General features: G+C 44.8%; 1 protein-coding gene across 1 annotated transcript; it reads left to right on the plus strand.

Annotated features, from left to right (window-relative positions):
- Positions 1-932: 932 nt before the first annotated feature.
- Positions 933-21,187, plus strand: T265_15353 (hypothetical protein; the record flags this gene model as incomplete). Its single annotated transcript, XM_009177701.1, has 13 exons — positions 933-1,313; positions 2,981-3,106; positions 4,811-5,007; positions 6,360-6,553; positions 7,853-7,983; positions 8,045-8,162; positions 9,965-10,375; positions 11,025-11,130; positions 12,081-12,278; positions 15,559-16,004; positions 18,861-19,055; positions 20,307-20,392; positions 20,978-21,187. Coding segments are annotated over 13 exons (2,730 nt in total), but the record flags the coding sequence as incomplete, so codon positions are not given.
- Positions 21,188-21,785: the final 598 nt, after the last annotated feature.

The raw sequence follows: 21,785 nt of genomic DNA on the forward strand, positions 1-21,785 counted from the left end.
CCATCCGTTTTGTTTACGCGGCTACCACCTGGATCACGTGCCATTCTTACGACCTTCAACCACATCAGATCAAGTTGTTTTCAAGTTTGTGCAGCTATGAAGTAAGAATGGCCACCCCTCTTCACATTGCGCGCAATAAATAGGCGTTCAGCTCAGTTTCCGTTTAATGAGATTTCTCACTTGGGTTTGCTCCTCAGTTCAAACTCTTCGCTTGATGCCTTGTGGTTTTGGGCTAGCTAGAGCGTCGGTCTTCCTTCGTTATTAAGATTTAGTCCCTGGATAATTACTGTGCCATCCTTGGATAGGGCTGCAGCGGTCACTCTCTCTTTCCTCCAACCAACTTCGCTCGAATTGTCTAGTGCTTCTGCACTCACTAGGTCACGCGTGTCGTTTGTTCCACAAACACTCAAATCACGGAACAAATTCGTGTTCCACTGGCAACCTCGACCTACAAGTACACTACTATTTCCCATCCATTTTGTTTACGCGGCTATAGCCTGCATCAAGTGCCACGCTGAAGACCTTCAACCCTATCAGGTTGAAGTTGGTGCAACTGTCAAATAAGGATGGCCACCCCAACTTATAAGGTTGCATGAAAATCTTCGACATACCTTGACTGGTTTTGCCCTTATTGGGGCTCATCAGGTAGGCGCAGTCCCCGAGTTTCCGTCAAAGTTATGTTCTACCTGATGTTCTACCACATTGCATCAAACCATGTTGAATCAAACCAGGCTTTTCGGATTCGTCGCGCTTTGTTGACGCTATATATTTGCAGTTGGGGTATAGAGGTCTCAGATTCCAGTGTTTCATATGAGTTCAAATGCCTTGGTTTGCTCCTTATCTTATCTGAAATCCTTTCACTCACTCTTCTGTCGCCACATCGTGAACACAGTTTGTCACACGATTCCCGCTGTTGTTTCTTCTTTTTGCAGGGAAACGGCAGAAACTTCGCTCAAGTTTTCCAGGCGAAGGTTTGAAGTGAAAGGTGTACGCCCAGTTATGATCCCCCGATGTTGCGGGTGGTCCTGCGCCAATTGCTATCATCGTGGACATTGTCGATGTTGCTTTGCTTCTCCTCGACACTTGAATAATTTCATGTACGATGCGAATTCTGATGATGAAGCAACAGCAATCATGGGTTCAGATGTCTGTTGCAACCACTGCCAATGTCCCTTTCCAGTTGATGCGATATCTTACTATGCTCGTGAATCGGAACAGCTACGCAAGTTGATCGAAGAAGAGGGTTCACGAGCCGTCAAGACTAAAATTGGCATCGCTTTCATCACGTTCACCACAAAAGAAGCAGCTACTCGGTGTGTTTCGCTGTTTTCCATGGCATCTGTCGGGTAATTATCATCTCTTTGACCGAAACGGCTGCCCCTTTAGAAATGATACACTAAAATCTCTAAATGTCCCAAAATTTGGATTTTCCGTTCCTCAAGTGTTTTTGCAGGCAAAACTAAATTATTTTTTTCTGTCTCCAATTAGTATGATCAAGCTCCAATGTACTTGGAGTTTATGACTGATCTTCCGAACGCTTTAGCTGATTTTCGTTCCTTGGAAACTTGAACTGTTGAACTTGGGACTACGTCATATTTTCGTCTTTTTATGGTTGATTGTTAGTGACAACACTTGTGCGTCTTGTCAAGAAGAGGTCGTTCAACAAAAGGTCTATGTAAGACTGAAGACGCATGAACACAGGAGACACTGGCGCCTGGCCAGACAGAAAATTTTGACTAGGGCCAATCAGGGCTTTGGATAAATCTGTGGTCACAACCGCCTACACGGACACTATGTGAGTATCAGCGCCGCCTGCTGAACGAGACGAATAAACAAGATTAAAAGGGGGCGGGACAACTTAATTTAGTCATCTTCCGATTTTAGATACCTCATTTTGGCCAATTTTGATATTATGTTGAAGGTGTCCAAGATGTTCCTGTTAACCTATCGATCAGCCAGTGTATTTTTTCCGCTCTCTTTGATAATTTGCACTGTTGGTAGCGCTCTCCTCTTCCAATGTCCTTATTTTTCACTTGCTGTTTGTAGTTTTGCCAGTGCTTTGTCGGTCTGGCTGAACAATTTTCAGCCAGGGTCGTAGTATGTATGGTTGTGTATGTATGGTATGTGTATGGTGTGTATGTGGTGTGTATGGTATGTGTATGTATGGTTGTGTATCTACACACAATACCGAAAGTACTGAAGAGCCCGGCATGGTTATACCCGAAATAGGTCACCCCTTCCTAGACTGCCTACTAAGGAAACCCCGCCTATTGCTGCCTCATTTTTCATGAACTTGAGACTAGGGAAAAGACAAGTAAAACCTTAGGTATTTCCACCGTCTTAGGCACCAAGTGATTCTATATAGATTTTACTATTTGTCAGAGTCACTCAGGCCGGAATAAGGGGTTTTGCGGTGGGCCACCTGGAGTGAATGTTTAAAAAACTTGACCCATAAGACGATTGGAAGGAGCCCTCAAATCACCTGAGGTTGATGACCACGATTACAATTCATGCGCCCTTTAGGTAACGGGAAACTATCCAGGATGCCCATTGCACTCTGAACAACGTGTACTGGTGAGTTCCAAAAGGATTCCGTCCAGTCACGCGTCCTTGGAGGGAAAGTCGATGACAGTCTTGTGAAATGCGCATATCGTGAGAGTGGCAACTGCCAGGTCCGACACGGCGAAGCCATTCCTGCGTCCTCCCCTTGAATCCAGAGGTTGGCTATGCCAAACAGCCACAACCAATAAACGAATTATCTGTTTTTCACTTGGCCGCCCATATGTTTTTCGTCGTCATGAGAATGCGATCTGTTACTTAGTGGACGCTCAGGTCATTTTCAAACCCCTTTTTATTGAATTCACTCTCCTGTTGCTCTCATTGCTAACTGTTTGCTTCCAGAAGTTTTCGGGGGCTTCGTAATAAACCCCGATTTTCTTTTGCCTTCTGTAATCCCGGTGGTATCGAATCGCCTTTACAGGGTTTATCGGTCATATCACAGTGGAATTCGATGTAATGTGAACTTGCCAGCTTCCAGCGTATCTACTCTCCTCCGTTCGCGCTCCTGGACGGTTGTATATGCCCCTACACCGAGTAACATTATTTGGTGAGTGGTATTATTTTGACCTAGTTGCCATCCATTAAATGATGCTTACTACTGATGCTACGGGCAGTGGTTGTAGCTATATCCCTTCCTAAATGCAATCGACCTTTTTGGAGTCTGTTTATTATCAACCAGTGGTTCCAAATCCATTTTTGAGCATGCACCATTTTTAGTACAGTATTGCATGGTCTGAGTCCAGATAGGTGTTGTAACACGAATGGTAGCCTGAGACTTAAACTTTTGGTCGGCAGATGAAGGTAGTGTGGTTAATTTGAGTCCGTGGTGGAGTGGCTTATGCGAACGCCGAGTAGCTTAGTGACGATTGCAACGCCTGAAACTTACGTTGGCTGAGGACAATCGGCTGTCTGCGCACACATTCAAGACTGTCTTCGTGTTATACAGCCCATGACAACTACGGGGTTATCATTCACTGTCGTTCAGATTCTCAAATCACGCTTTCGAATCTGCGGCCAACAGTACAGCATTCGTCCTTGTGTGCGGCAAACGAACTCATGGATTTGGAGAGAGCGCCGAACTTTATACGCTACTAGGCTAGTTATGGACTAAACGTTCAAGCGAGTAACGCTGGAGTCTTACAATGTGGTTTCTGACGTGCAATATATGTATTTACGTCGTAGATCCTACCAGGACTTCAGAATAGAAGTTAACGTGGAGACCTCGTGAGGGTTCGTCAATGGGGAGAACTCCTGGCCCATAGGTGATCCGAAAAGAAAGCACCAACCTTCTTGAGGTAGTTCGCGAGCAAAACGATTTGTAGAATTTTGTCCTGTTAGGTATCCGGAGAATGTTTTCTGCTGTCCGAATGCTATGAACTTTACCGTCGTAATTTGGAGGGCATGATACTTTCGGGCTGTCCAAGCCAAAGAGGAGACTTGGTTTACGGAGTCCCGTCTGGAGCTTTTGACTGAAGAATAGCGAGGAGTATTTCGGAGACCGCAGGTCACTAGGGGCTGCCAAGCATAAACGTACTTTAATGTGGCAGGTGACCGTATGCGATGTCCAGTGCACCCCACGAACATAGGTGCCAGTGGTCGTTGGCTTGTTCGCTGAGTTGCGCAATTTGATTGCAAACGTTTCATCACCAATCGAGGTGACATCATCAGTGCGTTATTGTGGAGCGTAGCGGTGGTATTATTTTAAAGAAAACAATAGGAGTGGATGGGGAAAGGACCCAGCCCTAACCTACCACAATCATTATCAGGTAATTCCACTTGCAGAGATCCATTTAGGCAATCTGGATGAAAGCTGACAACCACAAGGCCTTTAACAACTATATCTTGCAGAGTCTCCAACAACGCACAGGAGGGACCACGAGGATCCCATCTTGAAAGGCACCGACAGTGCCTGGACTTTTCATACCCCTTTGCCGCTTCGAATGTTGGTCATCTCAGCTGTTGCCATTTTGTAGTAAGCGCTCGCTTTTGCAAATGGTGATTCGCCATGCGCCATGATCAAGCCACCGCAGGCTTTGGTCCTGAACACATCCTTCTGTTGAAGTCCCCCTTGCCCAACCAAACACGCTTTCTGAGTGTCTCGTCGCGAATTCACTGACTCGAGCCACTGGTACTGTACAATGTTGTGTATGTCTTCTGAGGTTTAGTCGTTTCATATGTTTCGCTGTGAAATAACGAAATAATGAGGATACTAGTTGCTTCCTTTGGTCTATTTCTCCTCTATCTGTTCTAGGCAAAACCTCGCTATTTCCCGAACCGTTTGGTGGGTTCGTGCAGTCGCAGTAAACTTATTTGTGTTTATCGTCGTTTTCTTCCTCACGACGCCTACTTATGTTTTAAACTTGGTGAACAAGCTGCGGTTGACCGAACGATTGCAGATCAACGTGAGTTCATGCGTACCATTTTGTGATCGGCTTCTTAATCTCCTTGGTGGTTTGACTCAGTAGATCGCGTTGCTTCGTTTCAACGTCTTTCCTTCGCATGTGTGCCGGACATTTTCAGCACACTTCAGCAACTCTCATACTCCAACATCTGTGAGCGCGTGAAACTTTGTGGAGAGTTTTTTTCCTGAATCTATCACCAAAACCTGTGCACTTCATAATCTAATCTAATCTCCAACATAGGTACCTTTGGGGTGGACGCGACATTAGTTTGTCGATGGGAGGCAGGGCCTACAACGAGGCAGTTCGTTCAATGTTACTTCACGGTTGTGAAGCATGACTGTCTTTGTGCGTCGGTTCATTCGAACCATTACACATCTATCATGGAAGTGCCACGCTGAAGTTCTACGCATGGATTTGAAAACGAATCAGCTGCTTGCCCAACGCATAAGTTGATTCGGTGGTACCAATTACGCTGGTTTGGCAGTGTACTCCATAAGCCGAGCGATCAATTACTTCTTCGTGCTCTGTTTCTGCTGCAAGTTCCGACTAAAGGATATCACAATGCAGTCAGCGCATAAACTAGCATGAATAACATAGAAAATGGTTCCGGCGCATGTCGTCTGCTATTTTGAGGTATCAGAGAGCCGAGGTAGCTAGTTCTGTTGATACGATTTCCATCTCAGACGAGAGGTCAAAAAGATCACCTAGCCGTCCGTGGCAACCATTGGCAGCAGACCCCTCGGAATGCAGTCAGAAGGATTACCGTAGCGTTTTTTTAAGTTGACCAAATGACCAGCGTCACAACCACACCAGCAATGAACCGCCTAAGATCTCATTCCAGATTCCAGATATTTCATGTACGGATAATGAACCCTCTTGAGCATGGAGCTTAGAACCTTCTCGGGAGGGTTCGATAAGATAGCCTGCTTCTTGTCCGTCCACCTCAGTCAACTCGTACGTCTCCCTCTCCTCTGCATTCTGGCAACCGTTCTCACAATGAATTCTATTTTTTTGCTCTAATAATTCCGTCCGCCTCTACGTTGCCTGTTTGAATACCATATCTTTCACATACCATAGTTCACCATAGTTCACCATTGTTAGGTTGTTCCGGCAAATGTTCCACTCAAACATGGTGGTGTCTTTACTATCCTTGCTCTTGTTCAGCTGGTTATCGCTAATTCTGCGGATTTCAAGGATAAGCCTTCCTGGGAATCAGAAAGTATCCTTTAGTTGATTTTTGATGTACCGACGTCCTCCCTCCGCGTGAACATGACCGAAACTACACCATACCTCTTCCTTCTGGAGTGCTTGTAATGTATGTGCGAAATCTCACTGGAAGATGTTGCAGTTTTTCTCTTTTTTCTGCCGCACTGTTACTTCATTTATTGTTCATTTCAGGACCCTTTTGTTATACAGTTCATCCCATCAATCATTCTGTGGTCCGTCTCTGCCTTGTTACCTCTGCTGGTGTACAATTCGGATCGCCTCGTGGGTCATTGGACGCGATCTACTTTACATTTGACAGTAATGACGAAGACCTTCATTTTGCTTATACTGATGGTTTTAGTGCTACCTTCGCTGGGCTTGACATCGTGAGTTGGCTCATTTGCTGGACATAGAACGTCTGGATCGTCATGTTCATTCTGCTTTTTTCAGACTTATCATGTCACATCGCAGGGAAGATAACACACAGGTCTTCTTATTCGTACCGTCTTCGACGCATGATTTAGTCTAAGAGGTTGAGCGGCACAACCCCGTGACCCAGCTTTATTCAGTCGCCGTATTATTATCTCCCTTGATATGAAGGCGGAAGTACACATATTCATCCCTGATGAGCATCTCTTGAGTTTTCGTTCTATCAAACCCATTTTATTTTGTATAGAGCGTTACGAATGACCATTGTGTACAGAAAGTGCAAATTTTATTCATCCTAGAGTTCAGACTTTGTATCAGGCTCTTTCTCGTATAAGAGTAAAAAAATTCTCAAAATTAATGTGCTGAACATTCGATGTCCATTTCCTGTGCACTATCTGCTAAGTCAATTCATGTTGCTTTCTAAGTTCCGAAACAAGTAGACTGTGGATGTATGCATGGACTTCGTTAAATAATGCGAAAATATGGCTCGTATCGCCGGTTACTACAGCATTAAGCTGTTTTCCACATTGTTGTTTTTATGGGTACCATATGGAAGGCTGTTTTGTAAATTTCTCGTGGGTCAGCTAGAGGCGGGCAGAGTAAAGAGCCCATCGCAGTGCGAGGCTTTTGTCATTATAAATCACTTTTAGGCAACGCTTCGACGTAGTGGCACGGCAGCTGTCCCATAGAGTCATCTGTCGGAATGCTAACGTAGGTTTGGGGCATCCGGTCGCAAAAATCGCATCAAACACTAAACCGTGGAGGTGAGAAAAAAAAGAATGACAAACAAGGCTCACATGTTAGAACCAGTCAATGCATAGAGGGAAGCTGGACATGGATTCTTCAGCCTAATGGGAACATACAAAGTGGCTGTTCATGCACTTCGCAAAAAATTAGTCTGAAGCAGGCGGTAGCATTCGTAATTCGATACAAATCCAGTTGGCTTCTCTGCACTTTGCCTAATTTCGTCTGACCAGGATTGACAAGACCGAATTGTAAAGAAAGTAAGGGCTTCTCCTGGTTGCTCACCAAACCAATCATTGGTGATATTTTATTTCGTTCGTTCTCTAATTCATTCAGTCTGTTGACTACCCACTTCTCACGCGACAGAAAGGACGGAATAATCAGATACAATAATACCACAAGTTAAACTCCTCCTCCGAAGAGCCACTGCCTACGGAGAGACAAAAACAGTGTTTCACGTCTGTAATTACCCGTAATGTGACCCACTACCAACAGGCCATCTGCTGGGGAAGTCCAGTGATGTCCCAGTGACGGATCCTTTGGAAAGGGTTAATGCATCCCCGAAAGCTAGGAAGATGAATTCAAGTCTGGGTGATGGTGCGAAAAATACGCAGCTACGAGCGGGGCCGAGATGGGTCAAGAGGTTAGAGCGCTAATTAGCTGACCGGAAGGTCCGTGGTTCGAACCTGACCTCTGTCTCCCAGCTTCCCCTGTCCAGGCTTGGGTAGCCTGGCAGTATCCCAGTCCTCGTACTTCCTTCTGGTGGCATGGCAGCCAAACACCGAAGGGGTGCTACAGCTGAACGACTTTTTTTACGAGCGGGTACTATGGAGTTAATTTTGCTACATAACCACAACCTTTCGCGGCTAGCATAATACATGCCCTCGATTTTTTAGCGTCTCCTGTTTATCATAAGCATTTCAAGAGGTGCGTGTGATCGTCACCTTCCATCAAATAGCACCATTTTAGACCCTTCATTATGGCTGTTCCCCTTTCGAGGAACCACCCTCAGAATAGATCGGTTTCATCTGATTTTTCGGAGCGTCTCTTGGTGGTAATGGCCATCACAAAGCAGAACACCCCACGCGGGCGAGCATAGTTGATCGATCTCTTCAGGTGCACTGCTTAGATGGATGATTTACCGCGCGATAACATGAGTTTACCTCCTTTTAGGTATCAAACGATGTGACGATTTGTCGGCTTTCGCTCCTTTGCCCTGCATGTTTGCAGCACCAAAATGAGCAAACTAATAAACTTCATGCTTGCTTCTTTTCTGAGAGACTTTGATATTTTTACCAGTAATTTTCATGCAGTCATCTCCATAATAATTCCAGAAGCCAGTGGCCAGAACATTGAACTGTCAGAACTGCACCTTGTCCAACCAATCCGATGTTTCAGGGGCTCTGTGAACACTTCTGAGGACTTGGATTGAAGAATTTTTATTTCTTCAATACTTTGACATAACTCTACCCTTGTCTGACTCAGCTGAAGGAAGTCCGCTGCTGTGATAACCGATTTTCATTTAGGATCGCATTCGTACGCCTCCAAAATGAAGTTTTTCACTGACGGTTGTAAGTTACTAGTTATTAAGACCACACCATTGGGCCCGCTCCCCTTCCTGTCAGGGTCGCAGGATTGGGTTGGTGATATTGCATGCACATGTACTGTAGGTTTGTGGGTGTAGAAGTGCATTTTACAGCGCAGGGTGTGTAACATGTGTAACATGTATGTTACATGTAACATACATGTAACATGTATGCATGAAAACATGCATAAATTTATTGAAAATGAAAATGTTTGCAAATGAAATGCGCACAAGCTATGATTTGTATCTTGGGTTGTTGGGTCATTTCAAGTGGTGATTCTAAAGTAGTTACCTTTCTATCTTATTCTAATACTATGATGATTCTCGTGAACGATACTGGTCTTTGTTAACAGTTAATCATTGTGCTGTGGGTTGTATACAGGGGGACCTATTCATAAGAGTACCTTTACTCCCTTCATAACTAATAATGGCTGGACTGTTGTCTGTGGTAGTGCTTCCTCTGGTATTTATTCCCATTGAGCGAGATTCCTCGTTTGCATCTTCGCTATTAGGGGAGAACGAATGGAGCGGATCGGTCAAAGAAAATAACGCATTGGAACCGATGCATGGACAAACTGAATTGAAACTAAGAATAAACTGCATATGTTGTATTCTGTATACCGTCTTTCGAGAGAAAAGTAGCACACAAACAGCATCAAAATAATTTCTGGACTTCCTTTCATGGTTTTCGTCTGCGAAAACCCTACCCTACACTCTCGTACATAACCTTCTGGTTGTATCTTTAGAAAGAAGAATACGGTACTTTGGTTTTTTCTTTGGTTCCCTGACTCTGACCCGAAATCTCAGCTTCCGGACTTAACGTAGCTATTGCAAAATACGGGTGAGCGAATCGTTCCGTCGCGCACCTAACCTCGTGTTGGCTCTATGTGTTACCGCTATTCAGCCGTCTTATTAATAGCACACTTTCACCCTTAATCACAAAAGTACCCCTACCCTGGCAACGGATTCTTGCATTCCACACGATGTATTTCATATCTCAACTCATACCGATTGTTTCGTCAACCAAACAATAGTACAGTTTAATCTCCATGTGTCGCTTCCTCTGCACAGAATCCCAGCTCTGCTACAATGGTTATTTCCTGAAATGCGCTGGGTACCGCTTCAACCAGCGGATCAAAACGGCCCTCCACAAACACCCCGTTTTAATTTACCTTCTGCTGTTCTTTCAACACCGCGCTATTTATTCACCTCTATGATCCATCCGACTGCTACTCCACCAATTACGTCTCCATGGATCCCCCTTGGACCTCAGTCGTTTCAATGGGAGTGCGTGTTTATGCCCGACAATGGCGCCTTCTTTGTGAACTATGTGATCACTTCAGCATTCTTCGGAACAGCGCTTCAACTCGCTCGGCTGCCAGAATTATTTCTTTACGCTTGCCGGATTATGTGCGTGAGATCTCAAGCGGAAAAAGCGAGTGTGCGCAAGGTACGGTTTACTTTGTCCAACCACAGATAGCTTCCAGTTTGGATCTGGTTCACTTTATTTGGCCTCCATATGACTGTCACCCCTTGGGCGTGAAAGGCTGTTAGTGACCAGTAACACTGGTAAGGAGAAGGGGGACGGGAACAATTCTCACTCAGAATACCATTATTAATCTAGGTGAAGCTTACCTGAAACATCCGCATCCATGGATGGAAATTAACGTACAATAGACTTAGAAGAGTTGAAAAGTTTTGCGAGCTACCGTTTCCCTCACCGATCAACGGTCTAGAACGTGCGTTCCAAGTCAGTAAATACTATCAATTTTGGTCGCAGTGGAAGTGCCACTGTTGCAGAACCTGTTGGGTATTGACTTTACGTACGCCAAATCTTTTTAGGACGAAACTCAGCCTGTTTCTCACTAATCCGTCACTGAGTATTCGATGAACCTGCGCCCGCTCGACGAAATTTAGTGTCAACAGCAAAGCATTGCAGTAGACCGACCGAGGGTTTGCTAAACTCTTCTGAAACCGTCACACATTGGTCGGTTCTGGTATTCCACCAGTTGGGTCATTTGATATATTCTGGTTTCCTGTGAACGAATTTTTGAAGACATCCTCCCTAGCTATCTTCTCGTTGCCTTATCTTTATTCAGGCTAGCCAATGGGAATTTGACTTTGGCCTCTACTACGCTTGGACCCTCTGCGTGTTTGCAGTCGTCTCGGCCTACAGCATTTTGTGTCCTCTGATAACCCCATTCGGTAAGTGAGCTGAGGTGACTCCGAATACTATTTGTAGACCATTGCCCCCCTATGTAATTTCGTCCATAGATCATAACGCGACCAAATTGACCACCCATGCCAGAAGTTCGAGTTAACTACTGCATTTACTGAGTTCAGGCTGGCTAACTGACTTAGAGTACATATTCATCATCCCCCTTTTTCATTCTATCTCTAACAACTGCAAGAACACGTCCCATGTTTCGGTACTCAACGAAGATCGTTCGCCACGTCAGTAAAATGTGTACATTCCTCGCCATCACAGGCGTGCACACTGCGGTGCATTATGAACTTAACGTGCCTTCTCACCGTTGTGCGCTGTGTTATAAAGAACCAAACATGGTTTTGGCCCCAATTCACAAATGCCACGAAATTTCCTCCAGTGGGACGCAACCCTCAGACCATAGGAGGACCTATTTTCCCTACTCCTGGAACCCATCAGTTTACTAGTAAAGCTACCCATCATCTCGTGATTTATTCGTGGATTGTTCCTCTGTGGCTACAACTCATCTCTAAAACCCAGCATTTTGCCCAGTTTTCTGATCACCCATTCTGTGTGTTACATTTTCGCACAACTCCGCCCATGTAAGCATCTGTGTCTGGTGTACGCTTTAGTGCATAAAAACGACGGACGTCGCTCTCTTTAGGCTTGTTGAGGTGTGACGGGCAAGTGCAGATCATTCCTATTCCTCAGGCGCAACAACACAGCGGTACAGTTGAGTCGGCAATCAGGAGCGTATGATGCATTCGATCCTCTTAAGGATCTGGGATAGTGAGACCTCTCTGCCTTCAATAGGCAGAACACTGATTTAGCGGTGAGCTTGGGGAGACAAGTGTTAAGTGGCTAGACCTGTCGAAGCTCCCCAAATGAACGAACCATGTACAGTCACGAAACGACAGTGAGCACCCTGCTTATCCTGTGGCACCGGCAGAAAGGACAAGCTTCTTTGGAACCGCGAACGCTCATCGACTAAAAATACTAAGTAATCCCCCAGTTATAACACCCTTTCGGTGCCTAGTTGTCATGCCACTTGAAGGAAGCACGAGGGCTTATATACTGCCAGGTTGCCCAAGCCAAGAGAGGAACGGTCGAAATGTGCTGATGTTGAGTTCGAACCACGGACCTTGGGGTCAATAAGTTCACAACCTTAACAGAGATCCGATGTGGCGCACACACCTTCACAAGTCCAAAATCGAGGTCAGCTGACTGCATAAATCCCATTTTGGAAAGGTCTGCACAAACTCGATCGACTGGTAAAGGGTGTTCTCTGGATCGAATGACAGCTGCATGCATGTATGGGAAATGTGAACGATCCTCGACGGTCTTGATCGTCTCCCTGGATGCGGGCACTGAATACGAAGGTCTGATTGATCGGACCCGAACTGCATGAAAATGAGTAGTATATTGCGTCTGTACAATGTGTCGCAATATCTCGAATATCGTAATAACTGGAACATAAAGCGGTCTGGTGCAGCACGTTCAGTTGCTTATAAACATCATAAACGATAGATTCAGCTGGGTTCTAGGTGATTCTCCCGTCAAAACCAAATTGGCATGCTATTGAGTGTATTTCGTTGGTTTATATATTGTAGGATTTGCACCCAAGCACCTGCCGCAACACCAAATGGCTCCATAAATGGATGGAATGGGGCTCAGGGTTCTACCGAATACCTGAGAGCAACACTCGGGGGTAGGTTAATTAATTAAGGGTCCCTAAAATTTCCAGGCTTGAGCCCCTTTGACCTCTCCCTTTGGGGTACTTGGAGCGGTATGTCCGTACAAGTGGGCAAATGGGCCTTCAGGAGTTACAGTGGAATACCTTATCCCGTGCTACACAACAGATTTCGTACTATTGCATGGACATCATACAACTTATACATTTGGTGAAGTTCTGTCAGTTTGGGGCTCATTTGAGGTGTTACCTTCCTGTTAACTGGGTTTCGAAAATACACCTTTTGGTCCCCTAACAGAAGTAAGTTATGAATGTGTTCTGTTGTGTTCTCGGTGTAACTTTGTACCTCAGCTTCAGTTGTGAGGAAATGCATTTATTATTCTGCGCTTGTAGTGAGTGCATTCCGAAAAGCTGGTTTTACTCTCGTGACTGAGTTGGCTGGATGTGCAGATTTGGCGCATTACTCCAGTCAGTCGACAGCATGTCCGTCACCCTGTAAAACTATCATGACCAAACTGCTGTTGTGTACTGCATGTATAGCCCCTGTTTTACACTCATATAACAGGATGGCGCGTACAGAAGTGTTGTATACACGCCCTGCCATAACTAGGCTGATTTCTCCACTTCACCAAATATGACAAAGTTTCTAATGGCCTAGCGAATCTTCATGACTGTTGACCTTTCTACCTTTGGTACATATTATGCATAGCAGTTATCTAGCTGTACAGATATGTTCACCAGGTCGAAGGCAAGACGATGTTTGACTTGTGCAGTCTGATACCATTTTATTGGAGAGTTTCAGTCAGGGTATACTGAGCGGCACGCGTGTATACGACCACAGTTCCCCCGTTTTCTCCGAAGCACAACCCAACATTTCCGTAGTTTGGGATATCCTGTGCAATGTTGAGGACGTCGTCCATCCCAAAATTATATAGGAATAGAGAAATATTCAGGCGATCTCCGTTTGAGATAGAGAAGAGGGGTGGTATCTCGCTATAACCCTAGATATGCCCAACCGTATATACATACGGTGTTTTAGGATATAAGTAAATTCGTCCGGATTTCACTGCCCGGTGAACAATCCGACACGGTGTCATATGCACCTCCCATATCACGAATTGCTAGGAGCTTGGGTCTCTGGTATGTAGCTCCAGCGGTTGTTACATCGTGACTAGTGCGGACTCAGATTTCGCGGTAACCAGCCTTCGTGTTCTGGGTTTAGTCAAAGAAGAATAACAGCCATTAACATCTTAGATACAACTCTGACCAGAATAATGCCACAATAAAAATTGGAGCGGGGCGACAGCCTCAGTGCTCCAGATAGTGGGTATTTCCTCTGAGATTCACGTAGTTCCTAACACGTTAGTTAGTCCTATGTTAGCGCCGTACCTCCAGCTTTAAGCAGTACTGAGTTCCTCCGGGTGTGGGCCACTTTATCTTTATTGGTGGCCGGTTTCCGTGACAACCGTATAAGTCGTTGATGGGTCTGTATGGAGAGGTTACTGTCAAGAAGTCAGAAGGTTATTGGTTTGGGCCTCAGTGTTCGCACACGGGGTCAGTAGAACTGTTGTGCGTACTCATCCGTCCATTGTTCAAGGCGTCTGAATAGCTTGATCAACAACTGACCGTTTGGTCTCGTAAATTCTGACTTGGATTTTTTTCCATCCAGTTGCCTTAGGGGTTGGAACTGTCTACATGAATCCCTAACATTAGTCTAGTATTTGGTTTCTTTGCTACAATCAGACGATGCGAGCTTCCTTCAGAGGCCATCGTTTACTGACTGATTTGCTTATGGCTTTGAATGCATTCATGTTCAGCAGAAATACACCCAAGTGGGTTAAGCAAAGGAAGCTTAGGATCTCGCGTAGTACAGTCGTCTGCCAACTTATTTGGTTTTAACTCAACTGAAACCCAGCTGATCCACTCGATTATGACATTCTCCGACCGAATGTGATAAAAAAAAGCCGCCTCACTTTACTTACTAAAATATTCAAGATACCATATATGAGAGATTTGGTCGTAATTCAGTTGACCTTCTTGTTAATACCAATTTAGTTTACCAGTTGTGTATAATTTGTGTTCAAGCAGAAAATACGATTGAGGGAAACTCGATGCTGCGCTCATGCGATGGGTCCCAAGAATAGTGATATCCGTCATGGGTTTTCGAAAGGTTTTCAGCAACTTAGTGGTATTGTATCCCGTCAACTACACTATGAACTATCAGTTCGCGACCGGAAAGAATCGCTATTGGCATGGAGTTGTCACGGGTTTGTTTTCCTATGGTTAAAAAATACATGGTGATGGTTGACCACCGAAGTTATTTTTTGAGATTGGACAACTAGTAACTACAGCACGATGGCTGTTGTTAACCATACGAGAGGCGACACCCAACTCCCGAATAGCGGACCACAGTTTACCAGCGAAGAGTTACAGAAACTCGATAAACAACGGAACTCGAAGGTGATTTATCTGGCTTTCGGAAAGTAGACAAAGCCAGAATACCATTCTGTTTCCTCTTGGTTCAGAGATGTGGGTTTGTTCTCAACTGGAACTTAACTTAAACTATCGTGAGCGACAGCGACTCGCGCAGATGGATTTGTTGGACAACTAAACATCCATTCATATACATTCGGTTCAGCGTTGGGATCAGTAAGCTAGCTGATTACCATGTTCAGTTGCACTGTTTTATTCGGTTCCTATTGCAGTTAAGGTTCTCACCCTTGTCTTCTTCATCCAGGACTGATCTACTTGATCTTCAAATATCTAGTGGACCGCCATAATCTGTTCTACGCTTATTTACCGAGCCGTATCGACTCTCGAATTCACTGGCTTGCGATAAACTTCATGCTCGCAGCCGTCTTACTGCTGCAGCTAAATTTGTTCATGTTCATCGCAATCCGTCTTGGCGCGATTGGCAATCCTCTAAGCATTACTGCGCTTGCCGGCTTGATTCTTTCTGGTTTTCTGTGGATTACCACCATCGTCACTGGCTGGGTATTTGTTGGCTCATCGGCCACCCGTTTTCGACGCACCTCTACCGTCCGCTCTAGTAGCCCGGTCGATACTGACTCCGGAGAGTTGGTGGGAACGTCATTTCGGACTGGGACGACCATGCGAGTGACGGATGAATATTATGCCGCTGTTGATCGCACCGAGCAACTTGACTTAGACCCACCAATGCCGGTGAGATATGCTCATTCAATATTTTTGTAGGTTCGTTCCTGGGGTGACATTCACCACCTGTTGCACATTACACACTCACAGATTCCTGTATTCAGTCAAACATCCCTTCACTCAGTCAGACTTTACTGTCTCTGCCTTACCACTCACGTTATGAAATCCACAGATGCGCTCATTTCCTATCGATCATTATATATATACCGTTTTGCGTGTTCACACACACCTATTCCTGTTTATTGCTACTTTAAGGGTAGATGACCGATAATCGATCGATGCTTAAATACGTCTTCTGCCAGTTGCATCAATATCAACTTAACTGACCAACATAGTCCTGAAAAGCCTAGTTTACTTCGAAGTGCTAATTTGACTGAATTTCAGTGACCCGCAAAAGTTAATTTCGCGAAGTTATTGAGCCTCATCCATCTCACTAACCGGTTTTACTTCGGTATGTGCTTCTAGTAACATCCGCAAACTTATTCCTATCCGGTTGGTCAACATGTAGATGTCTGATAAACACTGTCTTCCAACTGTCCGATATATCGCCTTTTTTTCTAAACAAGGGCTAGGAAAGCCATATGGTGTCGAGCTCACTACTTTTACCGGAATCCCATCAACATGTGTGAAAATGTAAATAACTATATCCTCTCGTGCTACGTTGTCTCTAGCGTGCAATGTACTTCAGTGGAAGGGGTATCCAAATTACAGACTGGGCATGTGAATACCAGAAGATGTGAGCGAGATATGTCTTCAAGGGCATCCAGCGCACGCCGCATTTTTGGAGTTAGGTTCTGTGCTACACTAATCCTCTCATCCCACCCGCCAAATGCTGCGGACGGGTTTTGTGGCTAACCCTTCTGTTACACTTTTACGTCACAGGCGAAGTGCGTACAAAAAACTACCTTCTGCCTGGACAATCGGGAGGTAGCATCCGCCAACGTTGAGCAAGGATAGCTGATGGTTGAGTTCAGGAGTTGGTTGCAACATCGGCGACTCCATCAATTCTATCTCTGTTTCGAGCACTAAGTCAGCCATGACCACACTGTCGACCTGTCGGTATTCTTTGTTTTGAAAATAATGTCATCTTTAGTACGCAGTAAGATGAGATGTTCAGTGGGTTTCACATCCACTAATTCAATATACCTATGTGCATTTATAAGGTCAAGTTTTACCAAAACAGCGTTCCGAGCGTGAACACCGTCCTACAGCCAGAACAGTTGCGTAAACAGAGCAGTTAACTGTATCCAAGTGTTCTGAAGTCCAAGATGCTCATTTTGCATTGCATTCAACGGGATAAAAAGCGTATGGTACAAGCGGTCCCTCAACAACGGAGCTTCACTACACCTCATCTCCCCTCTCTCCTGCGTGAGGATTATTCGGATTTTTGGCCGTTTCGAATGACAGCTACCCAAGCGCAGAAGTTGGTAACAGTCTTTTTGTATATATCGGGAACAACAGGAACCGCCAATGAGGGCCATTACAACGACATATACGTATGCTCAAGGACCTCAAACAACCTGTACTCTAGTGGAGAGGCACCATTCAAACGCCACTGACTGGCAAAATGTCAAAAAATGACCCTCGGCACACAAAGTACCCTCAACAAAAACATCCTTTTCTGGTTGCTTAAAGGCACTAATGCACCATGCCTATTCACGCCAATATAAGTAACTCCGGTACAATGAGGGCACGCCAGTAGATATCATTTCGACGTCATATATGGCATAAAAATGGGTGCGATGTGACAATCAACAACATGAGAAAAATCTTTTGTTTCAGGAGGGTAGCAACGAGGCGGAAGCGAGGTAAACAGAAATGCACAATACAGGCATCAAATAAAACGCTGAACGAAACTAGTGAGAATTTCAACAATATAGGTGCTCGAGGCACTTCGGGATAGTCAGTGATTGCTGGTTGCGCTTACATTCCATGTTGTCGACACCGGCATAAGTCGCGAAATCATCCTCCTGAGTGTTGATACCTTGGGAATACCAGAACTGTAAGGTGTAAGTTCTGGTGAGCTACTTCACAGTTTGCTCGGGCAATACATCTCTGGGGAGGTTTGGTAGAACTTAATTATACTTAAACTCTCGTGGGCATACTTTCCTCAAAAGGAGATGCACGAGGGCCTCGTCATCCGGGTTTCTTACGTCGACGTTCAACAAGTTCTTATAGAAGCAAATCTATGCTTCGAATGTGAAATCGTTCTCCGGCTGGCAGTGAACTTCTGCCACACTGTGCGTCAGTCTATTGGCAATGGGACCAGCTAAATCTAGATGCCGGTTGTGACGGCATACGCGTTAGTGTTTTCAGCGAGTGTTGTTGTTATCCCTTGAACCGCATTTGCTATCTGGACAACAGTTCCGTAAGGTATCACCATGTTGTTAAGTATCACATCTGTGACCACCATGAAGAAAGTGAAATAACCTATAGTTTTGTTACGATGTTTACCTTTAAGAGCTCATGTCCGACAATACATTCCGTCCAGTGAAGCTAAACCAGTTGCACTGAGCCTAGTTTTTGTCAAAAATCTAAGTATCCGTCAATATCTGCTCCTAGCGCATCAGGTGTTCGTCTGTGTAGTATGAGGATTTTCACGCATCCGCTGTATGTTGTCGATCTTATTCAGTTTCCTGGAGAGCAATGCTGGCACTTTCGCTTCCTTTGTTGCCCTCATGAAGTTTTTCCACATTGCTAAAAATCAACGTTCATGTATGCACGTGTGTCGATAACTAAGCCTGTTGTGTTTTGGGCGGGTCTTCTCTCTAGGTTCTACAAGCAGAGCATGATTTTCACTATATACAGAGGAATGAACATCTTTATGTCGATTTCATATCAGATCCGTTGTTTTTATTTTTATAGACCGAAGGCCCTGTAAATTGTCCCATCTCACCCACAAGTGTATACAGTTATCGACATCACGAAACCTCTCAAGACCTGATTGGAACTGGAAGCGGGGTGGGGCACTTCGTGTCCTTACGAACATCATCCCCGGTTGAGCTGACTTTGGCCGTGCAGCCACCATTCATTGCTCCTGTCTTGCGTAACGTGACGGAAGTGATTCAAACAAATTCACTGCCTACCCTTCCGAACGAACAATAAATTTCTTACTATTACTGTGCCGTCGTTAATTTTCGTCACTCATTTTTTCTCAGCCTTACTTGTTTCTCTCATGCTACTGTCTGTGTTTTGCAGAAACCGATTAACAGCGAAGTTTTTGTCTTTTCTTACCTGCTGCGAGTCGCTACAGCTTTCCTTTGTCGCGGCTTTGATTGTGTTTCTCATCCGGCTTTATATCCCATCTAATACACAAAATGATCACTTTTCCTACCTATAACCGGACTTTCAGTTTGATCCATCGTTTATAATAGAACTTGACTACTGTGCTGAAGACCTAAGTCAGTTTTTCTTAATGTTTTTCCAGTAAACCTGGATTACGTGAACAGTGATTTCCAGATTGTGCTGTCTTCGAGGGATGTTGTAGCCCTTAACTTTGATTCAGCCGCATACTGCACTCGTGATCCAATTAATTAGCTCTCAACGGAGGTAGTTAGTTCAAGTCAAATCACTGCCACACGTTTACACTAGGTGCCAGGCCACATTACTTAGCTACAAAAATCACAGTTAATTATGGTTAATTAGTTAATTAATCAATCAGTTAGTTAATTATGGTTAATTGTGGTTAATTAGGGTGTCTTGGGCTTGATGCTTTCAGCCTGTCTGTTAGTATTTATCGGAAAACAGTCGGACACCAGCACTAGTGTAGCAAGAGGCCGGGCAATCAGATGACTAACTTTGAAAAATGCCTTTTTCTGGGGAAAAATTTGCCCAGACACCAAGTAGTAAGCTGGGTTTATTTCCAACATGTAGTGCGGCGCACGGTCGGGTTCCGTTCGGCTGCTTCCCTCAAATGGTCTAAGTATACCCACTTTGTCAGACGAATGATACTTCACTGTCACTTAATCAGTACATTGGGTCGACTGACTTTGACAATTTGATCTGAGCATATTGATATTGAGTTAGTACATAGGCCTCATACTACAGTAATCATTCTACTGAGAAGCGGTAATTAGAATGAACTGTACGCGCTTGCGACATTGCTCGCATTCCAGATGATCCCCAACAAGGACGAAACACCTGCACAGTGCTTCTCGCTTTTCAGCATAGATCGGCTTCACGTAGTTCTTGCTACTTCCCCCATCTTCTTATCACAATTTTCCTCGTCCTGATCGCATCTGCTGTGAACATCCGTAAAAGTTTTGGCTGACTCTCACAGCAGTTATTTTTTTGCTATCCAGTCTTGTGCAGCCACTTCAGTCCAATCTCTTTGCGCTTCACGATGGTCACTCACAAATCAATGCAGGCACAATCAACTCGTCAGCTCACGGCGACAAGTATGAGCTCATAGCCAGTTTGTATTCACACTCTCAATGATTCATTTCATCCGTGAGAATGGGCGTGAGATGATATGTGATAGGCTCGTTGGCGAATCGGAATCTTCCCAACAGACTGAAAGTTCAGTGAACCCACTTTTTTCAACCTTACTCTGCGTGGAGTCGAGATTCAAGCGTAAAGCCCCCTTTGAATTGCAGTTCTGGGCTTCTAAGACCTTCATCGGTGCGCAAGCTGTCTTCACTCGCTTCGAACTGCTGCGGCGCAGACCTGAACAAAGCACCCCAACCGTCTGAGTCAAATGTGACGAGAGTGAGGTGACTGACGGTGGTCTGTTGCCGTACCCGATGCACGTTCATGATTGAGATCACTTCGTAATCAGCTGACTCACTGCGCTGTCGCGACATGAAATGGGCCAGTTGTGAGACTGATCAAAATAGTGTTGAATCATGCCTGGAACAAATATGGTTATCAGTAATCATTGGTCTGATAAACACCAAATAACAGGTTGCTAACCTTAACCGGCTAAAATGTGTCCGATTGGATGAACCGGAATGGATAATATTCTTTGGATACTCTTTCTGAAGCCCATATGATGCGAATATTAGTATACACCGTAGGTTGCTCCTGATGGTACTCAAGGAAAAAAATTCGTTAAACTGTAGCACCCTTTCGGTGCCTAGCTGCTATGCCACCAGAAGGAAGCACGAGGGCTGGGATACTGCCAGGTTGCACAAGCTTAGACAGAAGTCGAACCACGGACCTTCCGGTCAGCTGATTCGCGCCCCAACCACTTGAGCCATCTCGCCCGTTGGTACTTAAGACTATGCACCAGTTTCAAGTTATTTTTAATTCTAAGTGCCAAAACGTTTACCACCCTATTCGCATCAAATTAGTTTTTTTTATTGCAACTCTAATGTTCCTGAAGACAAAACGAACAAAAAATGTTGAATGAATGGCATTCAAGACAGCACATTTTTGTTGTTGACAACTGCTGGTGAAAGCTCCAGTTCAGTTATTTCATCGGCAATTGGGCTCGGAGTAACGTACCGCGGAAATAAACTCCGTTTTAACGACATATTTTCTAATGCGTCGACAAACTCCCCCGTTGCAACACGAATTATGAATTCAAATACGATGGTTTAACTGAGCTTCAATGAGTTGCAGAAGTCGATGGTGCACCTTGGCAGCAAGTAGTGAACAACACATGGTTTTTCATAAGATCCACCGGATATCTATCAGCCAAAGGCTCGCTATCACATGCATCTTAGTTGTACTCCAGAAATATATCTCTGGTGCGCACTTATCTTCTTTGTGTTCCCAGCTTCGTATGATCTTCAGTTGTTCATGAATCAGGTTAACTTCAATCAGTGATTCGGTACCTTCCTCGCCATT

The sequence above is a fragment of the Opisthorchis viverrini genome (genome assembly GCF_000715545.1).
Source record: "Opisthorchis viverrini unplaced genomic scaffold opera_v5_449, whole genome shotgun sequence".
Taxonomy (NCBI): Eukaryota; Metazoa; Platyhelminthes; class Trematoda; order Opisthorchiida; family Opisthorchiidae; genus Opisthorchis; species Opisthorchis viverrini.